Source organism: Staurois parvus, unplaced genomic scaffold (genome assembly GCF_062004578.1).
Source record: "Staurois parvus isolate SC_StPar_1 unplaced genomic scaffold, SC_StPar_1.0 ptg000390l, whole genome shotgun sequence".
Lineage (NCBI taxonomy): Eukaryota > Metazoa > Chordata > Amphibia > Anura > Ranidae > Staurois > Staurois parvus.
Window position 1 is genome coordinate 3543242 of NW_028318186.1, and position 19028 is coordinate 3562269.

At 43.4% G+C, this 19028-nt stretch overlaps 1 protein-coding gene across 1 annotated transcript in view; it reads left to right on the plus strand.

Annotated features, from left to right (window-relative positions):
* Positions 1–16113, plus strand: part of LOC149455542 (serotriflin-like) — a 39053-nt gene extending 22940 nt beyond the window's left edge. The window contains exons 3-7 of the mRNA XM_089685983.1: positions 3003–3093; positions 4864–5009; positions 10182–10276; positions 13638–13729; positions 15912–16113. Coding sequence (XP_089542109.1) covers positions 3003–3093; positions 4864–5009; positions 10182–10276; positions 13638–13729; positions 15912–16057 — 570 coding nt within the window. The 3' untranslated portion in view covers positions 16058–16113. The remainder of the gene's footprint in view (positions 1–3002; positions 3094–4863; positions 5010–10181; positions 10277–13637; positions 13730–15911) is intronic.
* Positions 16114–19028: the final 2915 nt, after the last annotated feature.

Here is a 19028-nt window from a genome sequence, read left to right on the forward strand (position 1 = left end):
CCACATAGTGGCCTGGCAGTGTTCCTGATCACCACACAAGTGGCCCAGCAGTGTTCCTGATCACCGCAGTGTCCCTGATTGCCACAGTGGCCCAGCAGTGGCCCTGATCGCCGCAGTGGCTCAGCAGTGTCCCTGATCACCACACAAGTGGCCCAGCAGTGGCCCTGATCACCGCAGTGGCCCAGCAGTGTCCCTGATCACCACACAAGTGGCCCAGCAGTGTCCCTGATCACCGCAGTGGCCCAACAGTGTCCCTGATCGCTGCACAAGTGGTCCAGCAGTGTCCCTGATCGCCGCAGTGTCCATGATTGCCGCAGTGGCCCAACAGTGGCCCTGATTGCCACACAAGTGGCCCAGCAGTGTCTCTAATCACCGCAGTGGCCCAGCAGTGTCCCTGATTGCCGCAGTGGCCCAGAAGTGTCCCTGATTACCACACAGTGGCCCAGCAGTGGCCCTGATTGCCATACAGTGTCCCTGATAGCCGCAAGTGGCCCAGCAGTGGCCCTGATTTCTGCAGTGTCCCTGATCACCACACAGTGGCCCAGCAGTGTCCCTGAATGCCGCAGTGGCCCATCAGTGTCCCTGATTGCCACACAGTATCCCTGATCACTGCAGTGGCCCTGTAGTATCCCTGATCACCACATAGTGGCCCAGCAGTGTCCCTGATCACCACACAGCGGCCCAGCCACTATCCCTGATTGCCACACAGTGGCCCAGTGGCCCTGATCACTGCACAGTGGCCCAGCCAGTGTCTCTGATCACAGCAGCCCAGCCAGTGTCCCTGATCACCGTACAGTGGCCCAGCCATTGTCTCTGATCGCCGTACAGCGGCCCAGCCAGTGTCTCTGATCACCGCACAGCAGCCCAGCCAGTGTCCCTGATTGCCACACAGTGTCCCTGATCGCCGCAGTGGCCCTGCAGTATCCCTCATTGCCACACAGTGGCCCAGCAGTGTCCCTGATCGCCGGAGTGTCCCTGATCGCCACACAGCGGCCCAGCCAGTATCCCTGATTTCCACACAGTGGCTCAGTGGCCCTGATCGCAGCACGGTGGCCCAGCCAGTGTCCCTGATCGCCGCACAGTGTCCCTAATCACCACACAGTGTCCCTGATCATCACACCGTGTCCCAGTGTCCCTGATCACCACACAGTGGCCCAGTCAGTGTCCCTGATTGCCGCAGTGGCCCTGCAGTATGCCTGATTGCCACACAGTGGCCCAGCAGTGTCCCTGATCCCTGCAGTGTCCCTGATTGCCACAAAGCGGCCCAGCCAGTATCCCTGATCGCCACACAGTGGCCCAGCAGTGTCCCTGATCACTACACAGCGGCCCAGCCAGTGTCCCTGATTGCTGCACAGCGGCCCAGCCAGTGTCCCTGATCGCCGTACAGTGTCCCTGGTCACCACACAGTGTCCCTGATCGCCACACAGTGTCCCTGATCGCCACACAGTGGCCCAGTGGCTCTGATCACAACACAGTGGCCCAGTAAGTGTACCTGATCACCATACAGTGGCCCAATCAGTGTCCCTGATCACCTTACAGTGGCCCTGTTCATACAGTGTCCCTGATCACTGCCACACCAGTGGATCCTGTTCACCGCCATCGTCTGTGAGGAGAGAGATCCAGTACAACTAACTGTGAGTAATTTTCAGCCTTTGCACACAGTTTACACACACTCACAAAACATTGCCTGCCAGCTCACGGTATCTTTGATCTTTGCCCAGCAGTGACTAGTGTGAACCAACCGCAGCCAGATATCTGTCCCTCACTGCAACACCATCATCCTGATCACTGCCATTCCAGTAGGTCCTGATCACAGTGTCAAAAATATGGCCAAAAGGTTATACACAAGCAAGGAGGCATTTCAAATTCTGAGTATGACAGATGAGCGTAATGGAGAACTCTCCCTGACAGACTCCCCATGCCTCTTTAAACATACCTTGGGGTGTTTGCTTTCCAAAATGGGGTCATTTTGTGGGTAATTCCATTGTCCTGATGCTCCAGGACCTCCAAAACGGCAATAGGTAGTAAAGAAATGAAATGAGTAATTTTTGCCCCTAGAACTCCAAAAGGTGCTTATTGGATGTGGACCCCCCCCCTATGTGGCCAGACTGTGAAAAAGTCTCACACATTTGGTATTTCCATATTCAGAAAGAGTTAGAGAATGTGTTTTGGGATGTCATTTTAAGTATGCCTATGCTGTGTAATAGAAATATCTACTTTGCTTAAAAAAATACAGTTTCATTTTCTTTTCACATTTTCTAAAAACGTGTGGCAAAAAATGAAGTCTTCAGAAGACTCCCCATGCCTCTTAAAACATACCTTGGGGTGTTTTCTTTCCAAAATGGATTCATTTTGTGAGTAATTCAATTGTCCTGGTGCTCCAGGACCTCCAAAACTGTGATAGTCAAGAAATTAGATGTGTAATTTTTGCCCCTAGAACGCCTAAGGGTACTTAGTGGATGTGGGGCCCTTCTATGTGGCTAGGCTGTGAAAAAGTTTCACACATGTGGTATCACCATACTCAAGAAGAGTAGCAGAATGTGTTTTGGGGTGTAATTGCAAGTATACCTATGCCGTGTGAGAGATAGAACTTGTTAAAATGACAACTTTGTGGAAAAAAAAATTATTTACTTTCATAATTTCCCTCAAAAATTGTGAGAGCGCTGAAAGCTGAAAATTGGCCTGGACAGGAAGGAGGTGAAAGTGTCCAGACATGAAGTGGTAATGTAGTCTCAAAAGTTTATTATGCTAACAATAAAAATAATGAACATTACATTAAATTATACAAGAACACTATCACATAGGTAGAACTACCAATCACAGTATAAAATATGAGAATGGCTGTTGCATCTGTGTCTGTATAAACATCATGCTAACAATAATGTAACCTGTGTTGTAAAAAGACAAGGAGTCTGTGACTATATAAATGTTCAGGGCTGCACTTCAAGGTTGGAAGCAGAAGATCATAAATTAAGCTTTTGTATTTGTCCTTGTTTTTTAAGAAATGGAATGATGCTGCAGCAAAGAATGCAAAGAACTGGGCTGAAGCATGCCCTACTGGCCATAGCAAACAAGATTTACGGACAACTGCTTGTAAGTAACCATAAGGGACGAAGTCGGGATTTACAGTCACCTTGGGTTTGAAGTGAAACTCTCAGTTTCACGGTTCTGAAAAATTCAGAACTGATTTAAATATACACCCATACCCATAATGCACTCTATAGACTTTGTCTCTAGTCAGATAAGTCTCATATAGCCAGACAGCTTAAGGAATGGACAGATCACCCTCCCCCCTCGCTATAAAAGGGTGGGCTCCCAGCAGTCACTGCAGCATAGTGGGTTAGTGATCAGCACAGCTGTCTTGCAGCACTGGAGTCCCAAGTTCAACTCCCAGTTAGGATAGTATACACAAGGAGTTTGCTTGTTCCTGCATTGGTTTCCTCTCACTCCCAACTTTTTTAGACAATGCAGTACAGTGTTGCAATACAAAAATTTCACAAACTATGTCATCAAACTGTTGGACACTGGCCAATTTTTAGCAAGCTATACCTGCCTTCACTGTTCTTTTTTATAGCTGAACTCCAGTAAAAAGAAATGTTCTCCCTACTTCCTTATTTTATCCATATCTCTCCTCTTCTTTCTGGCTTGTGGGCAGTCCCTCTGCATCCTTATGTACAAAGTAGGGATATTTACTTGAGGATACTAGACTTCCAGTTCATCCCAAAGGACTTCAGCAGGGCTGAGGTCAGAGCTCTGCCTGGACCACTTGAGTTCCTCATCATCAGACTTATCAGACCATGTCTTTTTTTAGCTGGCTTTGTGTATAAGGGTACAGTCATACAGAAACAGAAAATGTCCTTCCACAAACAGCTGACATGAGGTTGGAACAGTACAATTGTCTAAACATGTCTTTTTTTGCTAAATTTTGTCAAGTATGTTATACAACTGAAAGCACCCACTTGATTTAATAATAATAGGATATTTTATTTAGTGATGAGTTTGGCCAACCCCAAATTTTCAGCATGTAGGGTTGATTTGCCATCAGTAGATGTTCATTATGAATTGCTGATTGGCTTTGCAAGGAGAAATGATCCACACTGGGAATTGCTCAAATCTTTTGGACCCCTTGAAAGTCCAATGATGTGCAGAATCTAATTAAATCCTGTTTGGTTTTGTTGCAGAAGGAATTGGGGATTTTAGGGAAGGGTTTTGGCTTCTGATACATGTAATAAGGGGTTTAATGGACCCCTGTATTAGCTCACTTTACTCCAGATTACAATTGTCCTACCAGCAGAACAAATCCCTTTATAATCTACACCAGCCTTTCTCAACCAGTGTTTTATGGAACCCTAAGGTTCCTCCAGATCTTGCTAGGGGTTCCTTCAGCAATTAGCAACTTATGCCTCTTAGATATCTAACCATTGACAGCACTGATCTTTTTTAGCTATCTATAAGAGGGATTCTTTCCAATGACCACAAGTGTAAGGAGCATGCTTCACTCTGACAATGGCACTACTGTACTGTGAGCTGTAGAGATATTAACTACTAGCAGGAAGAAAGAACAAGAAAGTTTTTTCAAGGGTTCCTCCATGGTAAAAAGGTTGAGAAAGGCTGGTCTGCACCATGATACCTTCAGTTGGCTGGATTTCCTGAAATCAGCTCATTACTACATATAATAAAGCAAGCATTCAGACACATGCACCTGAATACCTGCTAAAAGAAGGCTGCTGGGGGCAATGTAGAAATGATCTGAGAATGACAGATGTGTGTTATCCCTAAGCTTCTGGGGTGTGGTGGATACTAATGTAACAAACAAAAGATGCCTGAATTAATTTATATCCATGTTTTTACTTTTTCTTTCAGCTTGGGGATGCGGAGAGAACCTATACTTTTCTAGCAGACTGATCAGCTGGTTTAGAGTTTTGCTAGGCTGGTGGGATGAAAAGAATGACTTTGAATATGGAAAAGGAGCAACAGCAGATGGAAAGGTTGTTGGCCATTACACCCAGGTATATATAGTGTCTTCCACAAGTTATTTCACTTCATTTTGTGTATGAACACACTTCTGAACATCTTCCAAATTGCTTACTCCAAACTGTTAGCTGGATTTCTGAACCACTTTATGAAATCATTGACCCATCTTTAACCTGCCCTTACAACTCAGAATTTTCATTGCAATCACTTTACAGTATAATGTTTAATCACTTTTCAGGAATTCAATCAGTATCCAAAAAAAAAGTAGGTCAACATATTTGAAGTTTATATCCCACTTCCAACTGTTGGTTCAAATAGGTGTGATGCATTGCCAACATCTTCCACACTATGGGTGGATGTGTCCTGAACATTGTGAAGCAATGACTTAGGAGGGCTGGCTCTCAGGGAACAATGAGCAGTTGGACTTTAACCTTTGTGCTAGAAGATGTGTTTCTAGAACAGGAAGTGCAAGGAAATCTCCCCAGGAGGTAAGCAGCAGTAAAAATCCCAGGAGAATGAGTGGATAAGGACTTACAATGCTGTGTAAGGTGGAGAAAAATCTGAAATAATTAGGCTAATCTAAAAAAGCAAATCCCTGCTTTTTTATTTAATCTGCACATGGTTTGATTGTTCAAGTAAACCTTTCCTTGGTTTATTGAGCAGATATTCAATAATTTAGTTTATTGAGCAATAGGTAAACACTAGCACTGCAATACTTCAGATTTCATTGAGAAAAGACATCCAATGATTAAAAAGGAATTCCACATATGGATATTTTGACATAATTATATTAGCCCAGCTTGGACCAATGTAACTATATACTATATCATACCTAGCGGATGACCGTGATGCTGGAAATTACTGAAGTAGACACCGCTACTCCAGTGATCTGCTACACCAAGCAGCTGGCCTGATACACTGTGAACACAGTAGGTTTTTCCACTCAGCACATGCGCCATTCAGAGAATGTTTTGCATTTTTTGAATGAATGCAAAGCGTTTTCTGATTGGATGAGGTGGAGAGTGGGACAAAAAAGCACAAGGGGCACCACATTCTTTAAAAGACACTAGTGCTGAGTGGCCAATCTCCTGTGTTCAGAATGCATCAGGCCAGCCGCTCAGCACGGGACCCAGAAGCAAGTGGAACACAGTAGGATGGCTGCTCAGCACATGTGCCATTCAGTTCATGCTTTGCATTTTCTGAATGAAAGAAAAGAGTTTTCTGATTGGACAAGGTGGAGAGTTGGGCATCAAAGCTTGGGGGCACAGTATTCCCTAAAAGGCACCAGTGTTGAGCGGCCCATCTCCTGTGTTCATAAAGCATCAGGCCAGCCACACATCGTGGGACCCAGAAGCAAGTGGAGAGTACTAGAGTAATGCTGTCTTCTGCAGTGATTCCCAGCTTCAAGAGGCATCAGCATGGTATATGCATAGTTACATTAGTCCAAGTTGGACCAATGTAACTATAAAATATCCACTCCTGGGAAAAACAATACATGTAGCCAGATGAGATTTCCAGCCCAGTCTTGACAAATGAGCTCTCTCAGTACTAAATGCAATAACAATACATCGGCAGAAGTGTTTAACAGATAAAACCTAACTCTTCTCAAAATTGTTTTTCAAGCTTTGGGTAGGGTGGTGTGTTAAGAATTTTTATTGTTGTCTGTGACAACATTTCAGTTTTTTAACGGTTTTGTGGGAAAATTACTCCTAAACTACATGTGATGCTGCTGGAGACTTGCCATTTTAATCCGAATTATATTTCATCTTTTTTGGGCATCTTTTTATATTATTGCAATTGGTGTCTTGTAGTGGCAGGAAGCTTCTACATGTCTTTCTTGGGACAAGATCGAGTGAGACAGGCCGTTGTGGGGACACTTGTGCTCTGTGTGGGTCTCATGTGACGTCACTCCCAGTCCCGTACCGATCACTTCAGTTGCTACTGTGATGGCAGGAAGGGTATTTAGGAGCATCCTGCTTGTCTGCTCCGGTCCTAAAGAGGAAGCCTGTTGATCAGGTGTAACACATATACGGGTAGACGTCATTGACATCATATAGTGGTCATCTCAAGGTTGACAGAGTCTGTGGTGATCAGGGAGCTGCCTACATTCTGTTATGCACTGTACATAGCACTGTGTGTGCCATTAAATGTTTTAAATGTACGCAGAGCTCTATTAGTCCCTAAAGTTTTTGCATGAGTGAATGTTAGTTTCAGAGGAGAGTGAAGGAGTCAAGAAACCGACCCTGAAGCCATCTAGGTTGTGACCCATGAGGAGGCAAAAGCGCATTTGACCCCTGATTTGCAATCAGGGTCAATACTGGAGGTGAGCATATGCTGTTCAGGGGAGGTGATTGCATGCCAGAAACTAGTGATTTATAAGTCGAAGATAATGGTGCACGTGGATTTTACTGGTGGATGGAAGCACATTTAATGATTTTTGGCTCTGGACTGTTTGATTTGGACCTGCAAGCTAGTTCATTTGTTGTGTTGTATGGTATAGGTTGCGCTGCATCATTAGGGGTGGAGTGAAACCACTTAATGGTGTGAGCTGCAATTGTTTGATGTATTGTATCAGTTTGCACCTTAGCAATAAATATCAATATTTACAATTAATAACATGGGTCAACGTAGTCATTCCACTCTCCAGTGTCATGGTGCTGTTTGTGCAAATAATAACAGATAGTTCCCTCCAGGTCAGGACAGCACCAAGTCAGGGCCTCGGGCACATATGGAAAACCCAGCCTGTACAGTTCTGCTACAGCTTTCCTGGTCCCTCAATACCCTTGTGCTTCTCCTCCATCATTGCTAGGGCCACATGCCCACCAGTAAGTTGGGAACCCTATGGTATAAAATGCTCTCTTCGCCCTTCTGGCCTGAGAGATCCCCGTAATGCCTCTGAGGCATTTCCTGACTCCAACTGTGGTCTCTGCCAGTGGCTCCACCCATAACAACATCTCCACATTAGAGGACTTTGTTTCCACTGTATCCTCTGGCTTCGGACCCACAGGGTCCCTTGAGTCCTCCTCCGAAACAGGATCCTACATCACTAGAATATCACTGACCGTCCACAGTCTGGGCACTCTGGCAACAGGGTCTCACTCATCTCATACTTGCACAGGGAAAAACCCCTCCGAAGCTGAACATGAACCACTCCTTCTTTAGTTCTGCCTTCCATTACTGCGCCAAACAGCAAGACCGACGTCTACTCCAGGCAATGACATACCCTATTCTGCCAACTACACCAAGTGTAAGGAGCCCTAATTTGCCGCCAGTTCCCACCAAGCTGATAAAGGGCACCTTCCTTCTCCTTCTTGGAATATGATATGCACATACCTGCAAGGGGAGAAAATCTGCATTGCTGTACTCACATTATTCTGGCCTGAGGCCCAGCTTTACAAATAAAGGAATGTCCACATGAGTAGCCTTTCAACAATTTTACTATAAAAAGACAAATTAAAAACTCTGCACAGCAAGTTCTTCATCTCTACATCTACATCTCTCTCAAAAATTCCAGCCATAGCATATATTAGGGTAGTCTGTTCCCATCCTCCTTCTGACCAAGACTCCACCTACGCCAGTTTATAATGGGGCACATACTCCACCTACTAGCATCATGCAGAGGGGGGGACCTCAGTAAAAAGGGTACTGGCCCCACTTGCATATAGATTTCTATGCCTTCCTTTTCCTCTATGTGTACAATTAAAGTGGTTGATTCCATGCATGAAGTTAAAAAAACTTTCAGTGTGCAGCTCCCCTGCACCCCTAATACTTACTTAAGCCTGATTGCTATCCAAAGCTCGGCTTTCTCTCCTCATTGGCTGAGACACAGCAGCTGGAGCCATTGCTTGCTGTTGTCAATCACAACCAGTGAGGACGGATCGGGTGGTGGGGGCAAAGACACACTGGCTGGTTCAACAGCAAGCACGCACAAGTGCCCCAGAGCAAGCAACTTGCTCTGGGGGCACTTGGCAGGGGGAGGAGACAGGAGCACCAGCAGGAGGGAAGTGGAGGATTGGGGCTGCTCTGCAAACCCATTGCACAGAGCAGGTAAGTATAACATGTTTGTTAATTTGATTAAAAATGAAAAACCTGAAGCTTTGCAACCACTTTAAGCCCTGGAGGCAGGAATAATGCATCAATTTGTGGGGTCCTAGGTGGGTCTTTCCTAGTTTGTTTGTTTTGGATCAATAAAGAATACTCAAATGATGGATTATATGGTGTGCAGACATGCTGTTTCAAACAGAATATGTGTGAAAGAAAAACCTAAAACTTAAAAATTGTGAAATACAATTTTTACTGCGGCTATTCTGGCTTAGATACAGAAATGGTAGCCTTTGGTTTTCTGGAGTAGAAGACTTTGTTTCCACTTGCTAACTTTTTAACTCTGTTGGGGACTCCAGTAAGAATATTCTCTCATAGGTTCTAGTGCTATATAGGAAAATAAAGAGTTCCAACTTTGACTGATTTTCCTGATCTACATGCTTGTTTCAGTTTAGGGGTTCAGAATGTATTGAAAAAACTCTACAAAAAGAAAAAAAATAAGATGGGCCTCCTGCAGGTTAATGCCATAATTTGCTAGTATGCACTGCATACTAGCATACTTACCTTTCAAACGGAACCCTTCAGTGCTGAGCTGTCATAGCTCCTGGCACTTTCATCTTTGCCTGGTTGTGCCTCCAGGTACGTACTCTCAGCCGTTTGAATGGCAGGGCGGTGATGGTATCACTCTATTCACCATTATGGCACTGGCAAGATACTCTCTGCATTCAGATCACTCTCAGTGTTCCGTGAATGCAGAGAGTACTGCACATGTGATGTCATCAACTGGAACCTATGTCATTATCTATTAAACGGCGCAAGTTCAGGCCATTTAAAAGGCACCTACTAACTTTTTATAAGCTTACCTCTAGGACAACGTAAACCATTGTCTTCAGTATTGCTTTAATATTAGTGGGTCGCCATTAAAATGTTTATAAATTAACAATTAAGATTTTTATAAAGAGTTCAACAAAAAGAGTAAATGGGACCACCACATAATTCAGAAGGTTCTGGAAACGTAGGCCTAGACATCTCACTGCCATGAGTCCCTGACAAATGTAAGAAACATCTGACTTTAAACTGACAAGTGTCCATTGACTCTTTAGGTTAAGAGTGATAGTAATCTATTTATTTTGATAATGATATGTTTTTTTTTCTATCTATTGCAGTTTGTCTGGCACAAATCTTGGCAATTAGGCTGTGCTTTACATTTTTGCCCACAGAGTTCTTTAAGCTATGTCTACGTGTGCCATTATTGCCCTGCGTAAGTGCAACTAATTTTGACTTTACCTGAATGATGCTAACAAAATATTTTATACCAACAGGTCTCAGGTTTGTTTGTTTTTTAACCTGTCACCAGACGTTTAAAGGGAGAAGCAGATCAACAACTATTGTAAAATAAAGTGCACCCAGACTCTCTTTACATGAGCCCCAATATCTTGATATACATTATATATACTCTAGTTATGATAGATAGATAGATAGATAGATAGATAGATACAGATTACAAAGACAATTAAGACTATTGTTTGTTTTCGAACCTGTGGCACCAGTTTGGGGAGGGCCTATTTCTGTTACAGCATGACAATGCCACTGTGCACAAAGCCAGCTCCAAAAAGACATTGAATAACATACTTGGCATGAAGGAACTTGAGTTGCCTACACAGAACCTGACCTCAACCCTATTGAACGCCATAGGGATGAACTGGAGCACCAGTTGTGAAGCATATCTCTTGATCCACATTAGTATTTGACCTTACAAATATTCTTTTGGCTTAATGGGCAAATATTTCCACAGACAGTCTCCAGGCTCTCGTGGTATGCCTTTCCAAAAGAGTAAAGGCCAAGTTCATATTAATGCCAATGTTTAGGAATGGGATGTCAAGCAAGCTCATATAGGTGTGATGGTTAGATGTCTACAAAGTTATGGAGCTCTCTTGTTTCATCATTTTTCCATGTATTTGTACAATAATTCCCATTCAACCAGTATGCACTCCTTTACACTGTATTCTGTATGATTGCTTGTTTTCTGTGTCACACAGCGTGGGGTCTTCCCCCAATCAATACCAGACCCTTTATGTATGGTAGGACTTTTAAGGGGAACCCCACCTCCCCAAAATGGGTGGAAAAAAGTGTAGGGTTCCTCCTAAAAGCCATACCAGGCCCTTTAGGCCTGGTATGACTGTTAGGGGAACCCCACCCCCAATATTTTCCACACACCCCACCCCCAATAAATGGGGGAAAAAAAGTGTGGTGTCCCCCCTAAAATTCCTAGCAGACTCTTGAATCGAGTACAGGCCTAGCAGGCTATGAAAGGGAAGGGAAAGGTGAGTGCTCCCCTCCTGAACCGTACCAGGCCACATGCCCTCAACATTGGGGGTGCTTTGGGGTAGGGGGGCTCCCCCCAAAGCACCTTGTCCCCATGTTGATGGGGACAAGGGCCTCTTCCACACAACCATGGGCTGTGGTTGTTGGGGTCTGCGGGGGGGGGGTGATTTATTGGAATCTGGAAGCCCCCCAGATCCCCTCCCTTTGGAAATTAGTTTGGGGTACATAGTACCTCTACAACAGTTTTTGACAAGTCCTCTATTTAAAAAAAAAAGGTTCCATCGTTGTAATCCATCGTCAATCACAGCGTCCAGCATTGTCACGATAATGCTGACTCGCCGAAATTTATAAGAAAACCTGACACCCACCGACCCATCCACACCTGCTGAGCACTCGCTGCTATCTGACATTTGTGAGTCAGATGTTAACAATTGAGCAGAGCTAGAGATGATTTCACCGCTAGCCCTGCCCAATTGTGCAGTGATTGGCTATAGCATTGCACCTGACCTGTGGTCAGGTGCATTGCTTTGGCCAATCACAATGCACTTTCAGAGCACAGTGCATTTTGCGGCATGCTGGGAAAACAGCCTGCCAAACACCCTTACCATTTGAGTGTTCGCCGAACACATGAATGGCCAATGTTCAAGTCGAACATATGTTCAGCTCGAACATTGAGGACATCACTAGTGCTCAATGACACAGTGAAGCCAGATCACATGACCAGACCAAACTTAAAAGTAAAGTGAATATACAGATCTTTTTTTACATAGGGTAGGAGGATAGGTGGGAAGAGAGGGAGGGAACATGTTATTTAATGTTTAGTCTAGTAGTAAATCCAAAACAGGTATACAGGCACTCACGGGTCCTGCAGTGGGGATAAATCAAAGCAACAACATTTTATTGTCAAAGTTTTCGTGCAGCTTAGTCCGTCTTTTCCAATATCTAGTAGCAGATAGTCACATTTACAGTAACTGAACTTATTCTATAATATTAACATTATTTTGCAGATTTTCAAAGCATCTTCTTCAGGTCTAATGAGTGACAGGTGCATACCCCAGTATTTATAGTAAAATGGGTAACACAATCCCTTAACCTGAGAATCATAAATTTTGTCAAAAAATATGCTGGCTATCCAAAAACAAAGTGAGGCATGAAAGTTTGTCAAACCACCCTGTTCTAGAATTTTCTAGAAAGTTTACTAAGTTCAGCCAAGACTCATTTCACAGTAATTGGGTTAAAGTATATGGAGAGGCAAAACTTTTTAAAAACATTTTGGACAGAATAGAAAAGAGTTGGATCCAATTTGCTTTCTGTGTTCCCGCTGGGGAGATTTACCTCTCTCTTTGTCCTAATGACCATTGTCAATGAGACAGAAATTAAAAGGGAAATCCAAAACTTTAAATTGTCCCCAGAACAAGAGGTAAGGGGAAATCTTCCAATGTGTTCAAATGCTCTGGTCACAACTGTTTAAAATGGAAATTCCTTTAACTCTGGGGAGATTTCATTTCCTGTTACCTTTCGTAAAGGACGTAAAGGGCAATCTCCTTCATAGGACACATACAGTAAAAATTATTTATTGAGAGTTCTGGGTACGGTTTTTCAAGGTATACTCAAGGGTAACCGAGCCATCAAGGTATATGCAGTTATAATTTGATAGAAGTGTCCGTCGAAGTATGGTAAAAGAAATCTGGTGAAAAATAGTAAAAAAATTCTGCTCCAAGAGGAGAAGTGGCCCATCACCCAAGCACACTAGCAAAAACAACTGAAGCCTCGTGGAGTTGGAGGAGTTATATGGATATACTAGGGGCAGACCAAACAAACGCTTTTGTTAGTGTCCAGGAAACGTCTAGGAATTGATTCCTGTGTCCTGTACTGTATGATAAGGACAAAAGGTTTTAGCTTTAGATAAGGAGACTGTGTTGCATGTGTGCCTATAAATGGGGAATGTTACATTCAGAGCTGCACAAGCTACTTGGACAAGCTGCAATATGCTTTCACCATTGCAACACCTTCAACATTACAGGGCAAGTCCATTTGAATGAGACAATTTATTATTAGACACCGTATACCATGACCTAGATAAATGAGAACCTTCACAGACCAGGACCAATGAAGAAATGATGAGATTTGATTATGGCAGTGCAGATAATTGTGTGGCACTTTTTGTCTTGAGTTGATTAATTATTGTTTAGCCCTTAGCCTGGGGTGATGTGGTCCAATTTCTCTTAATATGTGTGTTTAGGTGTGGATTTTTGTAATGAATCCAAAGTAAAGTCCCTTTTTTTCCTTTATTACAGAGGAAATGAAGGGAAACGTATTAATGTTCCTTATACACCAGGACAACGATGTGCCAACTGTTCAGGTGACTGTACAGATGAAGGTTTATGTAGTAAGTAATTTTTCTTTTCTAAAGATAATTCAGGATAACATTTCCAACACATTTCTAGCATTCTGGATATCTAAGAAAGTCCTGCGCCAAATTCATAAAGACTGTAATACAGTTCTTATTGCTATTACCAATACGTGCAGAAAATCCAGATAGTTCTTATTAGGGACACTTCTATTTTATGTCACAATAACTGTAACAAATTCATTAAGAAATACCACCATATCATTAAGAAGGAAGGTGGAGATAATTAAGGTAGATCTTCACACTTGTGTAAATTCAGATTGCCCTGTCTCCTCATCCATCTCTTTCTCATAATTGAATATCAATGTATGTATTTATTTTTATTTAGGACAGCTATTTGTGATGCAAAGCAGCACTTACGCATTTTTCGTCTAGGCGAGAATGACTTTTGGGGGACCTGAGTGAGCCCCGTTGCACACTTGCGCATGAGCGGGTTTTACCCAACCATCTGCAAAGATGGGGTATGATGGGGTCCCAAACCTCTTTGCTGTCTTTGCACATGCATGGGAATTCTTCTGTACATGTACTGCAGGTGGCACTCATCCGGAATGGCGGTGCAGCTGGAAGAGGAACTCTCTTGGTCCCCTAGGGCAGTGTTCTGGTTGCTATGCTGCATTCAGGTCACCCTGGAGGACATCTTAGGTCACCTAGATTCTTTTTAAGTCTTCAGGTCTACGTCTACATTGGAGCAAGCTCTCTTTCAGTTGGAATGGCCAGGTCACACTCCGCTATCCTTGACAGGTGCTGTCTCCAGCTTGGTCCTATTCACTGCTGACTCTCCTCTTTAACTGTTAATCAGTTCCCCAGTTAAAATAGGTGCAGCGCTTATAACATAATATTATACAAAATGACTACATCAAGAAAATAAATATATATAGAATAAATATAAAGTGCAGAGTGAACATCACCACGTGGTGATGGTAATGGTGGTAAATAGTCCAAAATGAGATTTGATTATTGCAGTGCAGATAATTGTGTGGCGCCTTTTGTCTTGAGTTGATTAATTATTGTTTATTCCTTAGCCTGGGGTGATGTGGTCCAATTTCTCATTTGAGATTAATCCTGTCTCATCAGGTATAATCAGGTCATCTGCTCACAGATCAGGCCAGGTTCCTATTCACCACTGGGTCCTTGGACAGGTATCACAGCGTCGGGTCACCTCTATAATAGACTCTCTGGGTCCCCTGACAGGTATCACAGCGTCGAGTCACGTCTATAGTAGGCTCTGTGAATGATGGCACTCACAGAGAGAGCCCAACAAAGGATTCCACATAGCGTGATACATCTTTCCGGTGACTGTCAGATGACCTCATTATACCTGATGAGACAGGATTAATCTCAAATGTGTGTTATAAGCGCGCTTCTCGTGAGTGCGCATTTCACTTATTCAGACACATCATCTGCTACTCCTGGATAGGAAATCCAAACACGTTGTTTGTGATCTGACGAGATCCTCAAGTTCAAATATTTTGGACTATTTACCACCATTACCATCACCACGTGGTGATGTTCATTCTACACTTTATATTTATTCTATATATATTTATTTTCTTGATATAGTCATTATGTATAATATTATGTTATAAGCGCTGCACCTATTTTTACTGATATCCACATTGGGAGGTTTATGGTTGCCTTTTCGGTGTTCTAGCAGCTATTGTTATTTTAGGTAGGGCTCGCTATTATTCTTTGTTTTATAGTTCGCCAGTTAGGTGTGCTCCCTACTGTTTTGCAAGTTCTATAGTACATCGCTTCTTGGTATCCATGCCACACCACACTGCACCCACATGTGTACACTCCATAATGGCAGCATCAGAGAAGGGCAGAGCCACAATAAAGATGAATTAAGTTCCTCTTTAATTTTATTATAACATTTTTTTGGGTTTGTTTACATTTGTCACTATGTCCATTCAGAGATTCGTATACATCCGAATCTCCAAAAATCTAATTGTCAGATGAAAATCAATTCATTATGAAATGCACCACACATGTCTAACCAGGAAGCAACTGAAGAAATGTAAAAAAAAAAGGAAATTTGCATGATACCTATCTATTACTAATGTTAGCTGCATAAGGAAAAAAAATAGTTAATGTTGATTGAGAGAGTTTAGTTCTGCTTTAGGTGTACACCAGAAATAAAACTGTGCTTTAATGATTTCAGCCAATTACTGCCCATATGCGGATGATTATGATGAGTGTGAAGAATTAGAGGATATGTGTGATGATTCAGAAGAAAGCATGGAAGAGGAGCTCAGAGTGAAGAATATATGTAAAGAAACTTGTCAATGCAAAAGGAAAACATATTAAATATATCTTTTACCAAAAGTAATCTGACCTGCAAAGCAGAAGGCAATAAAATATACATGGAATCTAAAAAAGTTGAATGTCAGATTCGATTTGTGTGATCTTGTTTTGCCTTTAAAAAGTGATTAAAGTATATGTAACATTACAGTAAATGTTGGAAACTCATTTGTCTGTTAACATGTTAATGTCATTTCAAAATTTATTTTCAATATTTTTAAATCTGCAGCTTTCAATAAAATAACACTCAACTACCCTGCCATAAATGTGCTTGTTTAGGCACTTCCTCTTGCAAGGTGACAATGATCTGTTCCTGCTTCCCAATTGTACTCCTGCGTTGTCACCATACTGGCTTCCAATGGACACTGGCCATTTCAATGCAGCTTACACAACTATAGCACACTGTTGCCATACATGGAGGGCATATACACAGAACGTGACTGCAAAGGAGCTGCACAAGATCAGCAGTGTTGAGATGCAGAACGGATTAAAACAATGTTGAAAATGGTATCTTATTTAAAAGAAATTCAAATTGTTTATGAAAATAAATGTCACCCATGTTAAAGTGGTAGTGAACTGCAAAAAATAAAACAGAAAAATCTTCTCCCTGCAAGTTAAAGGACAAGTTCACCTTTCGTAATATGTGACATGCTACTGTGGGACCGTCCCCGCAAACCCCGCTTCCCATTGTGACAGCTGTTCCAATTTAAAAAAAACTCTGCTGATCACTGTGCAATGCTTTACAGGCTCCAGAAACAAAAAATAATAAATGCACATTTTTTTCCCTGCAAAAAAATGTGCATTTATTATTTTTTTGTTAAAAGGTGAACTTATCCCTTAAGAGCATCTTGATACATACTAGCACATTATGATAGACTTACCTGAAAATGAAGCCCTTCAGCGGGGCACTGTCTCGGCTCCCCGGGGCTTACTTCTTCACCTGGTCTTGCTTCCAGGTTTGTGGGCTGCGGCCGTTTTACTGGCCCATGCTGCGATGACGTCACTTCCATGCATGTGCGGGGGAGCTTCAGCTGCGGCACACCACTCACCGGTGCTGCTAAAGTACATATCTCCTAAACAGTGCACATTTAGGAGATTAGGCATCCAAAAATGTGTACTTCAGCCCAGTCCATTGGGGGGACACTTGTACCTCTACACAGTAGCCCATACTCCAGTTTACTGTGTAGCTGGTGGGTAGCAAGCTGTCTTACGCAGGGCAAAAGGGGAAGCTGCCCTGGATCCAGTCACTGTAGTTGGGCCCAAAGCAGTTGAGCTGCCCCATAAGCCCACACTGCCTGCAAATATTTAATAAGTGGACTTGGCTATCACTCAGGAGATGAGAGTGGAATTGAATTTTGGGAGCACTGGTGATTTGTTGGATGTTATGTCTGCAGTCTGTGCGGTGATTGGTCAGCTTGGTTAGGTAAACCTTATCTGGAGAGAGCACCTGTCAGTTTCGGACACAGTCACACTGACCCCTCTCCCTCAGCATGTCTAACAAGCTATAGAAAATATAAAGTGCGGCGCTAATAAATATGACATAAGATCCGGAAGCCTCCCCTCTGATGATGTGCTGGAGCACAAAAGGCCTTAGGAGGAGCCAGCAGAGCGTGACATCGTAGCCGCCCGGAGCCACGAGGAGGCCCGGCGGCCATATTACTTTTGGTCAGTCACACTATATATTTTTATTATTCACTGATTAAGTGTTTCTGCCCTGTTTTACTACTACTAATTTTGGAATAAATGTTCTTGATTTTACCTACTATACTATGAGGTGTTTTTTGGCTCCTATTTGGAGCTAACAATTTTTAGGACACCTTATCTATTTTGGCCACCGGAGGGAGTTCCTCGCTCATGATTCACCTAAGCTAAAGAGGATCTCTGGATTTGGAAGCTGTTCTTCTTTTTTACCAAGAATCGCCTGCTCCCGGATGGTTACCCACTTTACCCGCTTGATGAGGGATTTCCAGGGGTCATACTACATATGCGCTTTTATATAGCGCGTCCGGTGAGTGCGCAATTTTACCATTTGATCCTGGGCTTACTAGCTTCTATGCAAGATCCTGCGTTTATTCGCCTGGACATTACTATTTACATTATTTATCTGAAGTACTGGTCATTATTTCTGTTATATATCACAGTGTGTTTTAGACTATCTGAGACCTTTATGGGTCTCCGGATCTTATGTCATATTTATTAGCGCCGCACTTTATATTTTCTATGTATTTCTGAAGGTTTTGCTGTGATTGCCTGGGGTGCATTGGTTGCTGATGTGGGAGCGCTCACTTTCTTGTTTCTCTTCTATGTCTAACAAGCTGCAGACCATCAGTCTGCTGAAGAACTTATTCTCTGGAGGGTTCCGTGGGGTGTGCCTGATGTTTGCCTGACATCCTTTGGACATCATCAAAGTGAGAGGTTTGGGGGGGGGGATTTAATACAGGGGTCTGTGGAAATAGGGTAGTATGGGGGAGGTGTCCTGTGAAATGATGTGGGTAGTATGGGGAAGGGGGTCCTGTGTAATATTGAGGGTAGTATGGGGGAGGGGGGGTTCTGTGTAATGATAGGGGTAATATGGGGAGGGGGGTCCTGTGTAATGAAGGGGGTGGTATGGGGGAGGGGGTCCTGTGTAATGATGGGGGTAGAATGGGGGAGGGGTAGTGTCATATTTACCATGAGAGGTGCTTGCCTAGGGCAGCAATTTTCAGAAGGGAAACAAGTGACAAGGATGAAGACCTGGTCAGCTCCACCAAGAGATTAGGAGGAGGCTGCATGCTGCTGGAGGGTGCGGGGATTGCTGGCTGCTTCTTTCATTGCAGATGTTAAAGTCAGTCCATGAATCAGGTGGTTGCGGCAGGGGGGTAAGTGGGGGATGTGTGTTGGTTGGTGGCAACGTAGGGTGGAGGCGGCAGGGAGATAGGGGTGAGATTGCAGTGATGGGCTATGGTGGTGGTGGAGGTGGGAGGGGTTGCTAGTGGGG